Raw genomic sequence first — 2794 nt, 5'->3', positions numbered from 1 at the left:
CTAAAAAATGGCGGAAAATTGGAAGCACTGAACGTTAGATCTATAGAACGAAGACACTTCCTTTTTTCCGGACCCGAGTCCGAATAACATTTTTTCATATATCGGAATTCGGACTCGAGTCCGAATATGAAAAAATATTATTCGGACTCGAGTCCGAATAACGACGGCCTTCCTCCTTTGCCTGGAATGACAGGCATCTATTTACACAATTTCTCACTGTTGACTGCTTGCTATTTCCGCTTCCGTGTCGGAAGTCAGATTTCCTTGTTTTGTTATCATATCGTGTGTTGTTTGTAAACGACAGTGCGACGTTTGACACCTGATCCAGTGATTGACTTCTTGAAAATAAAGTGGTATGCGGCATGAAGGCCTAGATTCTAGATCTAGCTTTGTATGTAGACTAGATCTAGAGTCTAGATTCTAGCTTTTTATGTAGATCTAGGCCTACACGGCTTCTAAGTCACCCTCCTCCGTCAGTGCAACACAGGACGCAAGTTCCTTCCACGGTTGTCGGTTGGCACACTCTTTTCTAGATCTAGATTTTTATTTCAGAGATGATGCAATTTTCAAGTGGATCGGACTATTCTAAGTCTAACTAGATCTAAGTAGTCGTTGCCAAGAGAAGTAAACTTGCGCTGCTTTGGGGGTCAAACACCACCACAGTATGTATTTTTGGGGGTCTGCAGGTCACACCACATCATGACATGTTCCATGCCATGACCACTTACTATTTAAAGTTAAAGTCTAGGTTACATTCTAGTCTAGATTGTAGATCTAGTAATCTAGTATAAACACTGTCGCAGTTCTGATCAATTATTTTAAAGAAATCGAACTAAATAATTGGGGTAGAAAGCCCCCCCTCCCTGAATACCAGTTATTTTGTCTCACGTTCCTTTCGTCACACTGGTGCAGTCAAGACGTCACTGTCATCTCGTCCCACCCCATCAAATCCACAAGGTTAAAGGGAGACGGTGATTTCATAGCACACTTGTGAACATCAAATGTGCATTGTCATGGCAATTGCAAATCACCCCCCAAAAAGGAAAGGTTGGGTGTGTGTGTGGAAGGACGGGGGGGGGGGGGCTGTGCAAGTCGTCGTGCCTACCTAATCAGCTACACCGTTCGTTAATATGTAGGCCTATTGACAATATTGAAATCTATCGTCGTATCGAAATGATCATCATCATCATCCAGTGGCGATCATGGTTCTCCATTCATTCCTTTGATCGGATGCTCTCGAAAAAGCTACGTTTCCCTGATCTTTCCCTGTTACCCATTTGTTTAGGTTCCCTAAGTAGGTTGTTCTGGGCCACCCCTGCCTCTCTTGCCCTCAATTTTGCCAGTGAGAGGTAGATGTTCAAGACACTTATGTCTATTCAGGTGTCCCAAAAACTGCATTTTTGTCGTTTCCTGATTGTTTTTAACAGTGAGCGTCCCACGTGGGCTTCATCGAGCACTACCTCATTTGATTTCTTTTCCTTCCACGATACTCTTAGCAGTCTCCTAAGAAACCACATTTCTGTTGCTTCTGTTTTTATTGTCACTGTCTTTAGTGATTGTCCAGCATTCACAGCCATATAGAAGGGTTGACCAAACATAGCATTTCAGAACTTTCATTTTGGTGTTCATTGAGATGTTTCTATTTTTGAGGATTGGGCTCATTTTATTTAAACTAGCCTTAGCCATTGTAATTCTGGGTATACACATCGTATGATTCCTTTTGTTGGAGTTTGCTGCGGCTAGTCAGTTGTGAGATGGATGTCATAAAAACAAGTTACTGAGTGTGTCATAACTGTGTACTGTAAGGTCTTTTCCTCAAATGTAATCATGTACAATGTGATGGCTCTCACCTGTTTATATGTAAAATGTTTCTTGCTTAATGTACCTGCCGTACCGTAGACATTTCTCCCTTTCAGAGTCCTTATTAATCCCTTATTCTTCAATGGGGTCGCTAATACTAATTCTTTTTTTGTTTTTTCCCACGCCGTTTCAGGTGAAAGTTTGGTGGCCCGCGTGTTGCGCCTGGAAGCCAGGTGATCATGTCGTTCCAGCTCAACATGCCGCCGTCTGCTGTGGCCAGGAAGCTGAAGCAGGAGCAGGGGGAGGATGGGGACGAGCCTCGCAAACAGTCGAGGGAGGAGTGGAAGAAGGAGAGGGAACTGGAGGAGATGAGGAAGGCCGGTACCGCGCCCGCCATGAAGGATGAGGAGGGGAAGTAAGTCCTGTCTTTTTTTACATTCACATTTCAGGGGAAAAAATTCGGTACCTGTTTCTAAAATGATACCACTGTTTAGTTGATGAAATAAAGTATGTTTGACTGCTTTGTCACTTTTTCCTTTATCACTATCTCCGGATTGTGATTAATCAATGATTTAGCTGTCGCTTTCTCATTGTAGCATGGTTTAAAAAAACCCATTTCTTCAGTCTACTTCCAACTGAGGCCATAGTGCAAATACATTTTGAAGACTTGTTCTCGATCCCGGTGCTGTATAATCTATTGAGGTCAGGGGAAAGTCGAGAGAAACAGTTGAAGTTTTTCGTAGTTTTGTAAATTTCCATATATTTCCACCGTTCTGACTTCGGGAGTTTCTAAGACTTTTGTATGACACGGATGCTGTAATGGGCACAGTAGAGACATTTTCTATCATTAAGTTATGGAGGGTATAATGTCTTAATGGGCACAGTAGAGACGTTTTCTATCATTAAGTTATGGAGGGTATAATGTCTTAATGGGCACAGTAGAGACGTTTTCTATCATTAAGTTATGGAGGGTATAATGTCTTAATGGGCACAG

At 42.3% G+C, this 2794-nt stretch overlaps 1 protein-coding gene across 1 annotated transcript in view; it reads left to right on the top strand.

Moving 5' to 3' along the window:
- Nucleotides 1-207: 207 nt before the first annotated feature.
- The window catches only part of LOC101845240 (pre-mRNA-splicing factor SLU7), a gene marked incomplete at its 3' end in the record, with an annotated part of 8267 nt that continues 5680 nt past the window's right edge, over nucleotides 208-2794 (top strand). Inside the window, 2 exon segments of the mRNA XM_013082879.2 lie at nucleotides 208-353; nucleotides 1994-2215. Coding sequence (XP_012938333.1) covers nucleotides 2040-2215 — 176 coding nt within the window.

Source organism: Aplysia californica, unplaced genomic scaffold (assembly GCF_000002075.1).
Source record: "Aplysia californica isolate F4 #8 unplaced genomic scaffold, AplCal3.0 scaffold00198, whole genome shotgun sequence".
Taxonomy (NCBI): Eukaryota; Metazoa; Mollusca; class Gastropoda; order Aplysiida; family Aplysiidae; genus Aplysia; species Aplysia californica.
This window is presented reverse-complemented; position numbering and strand designations above follow the sequence as displayed.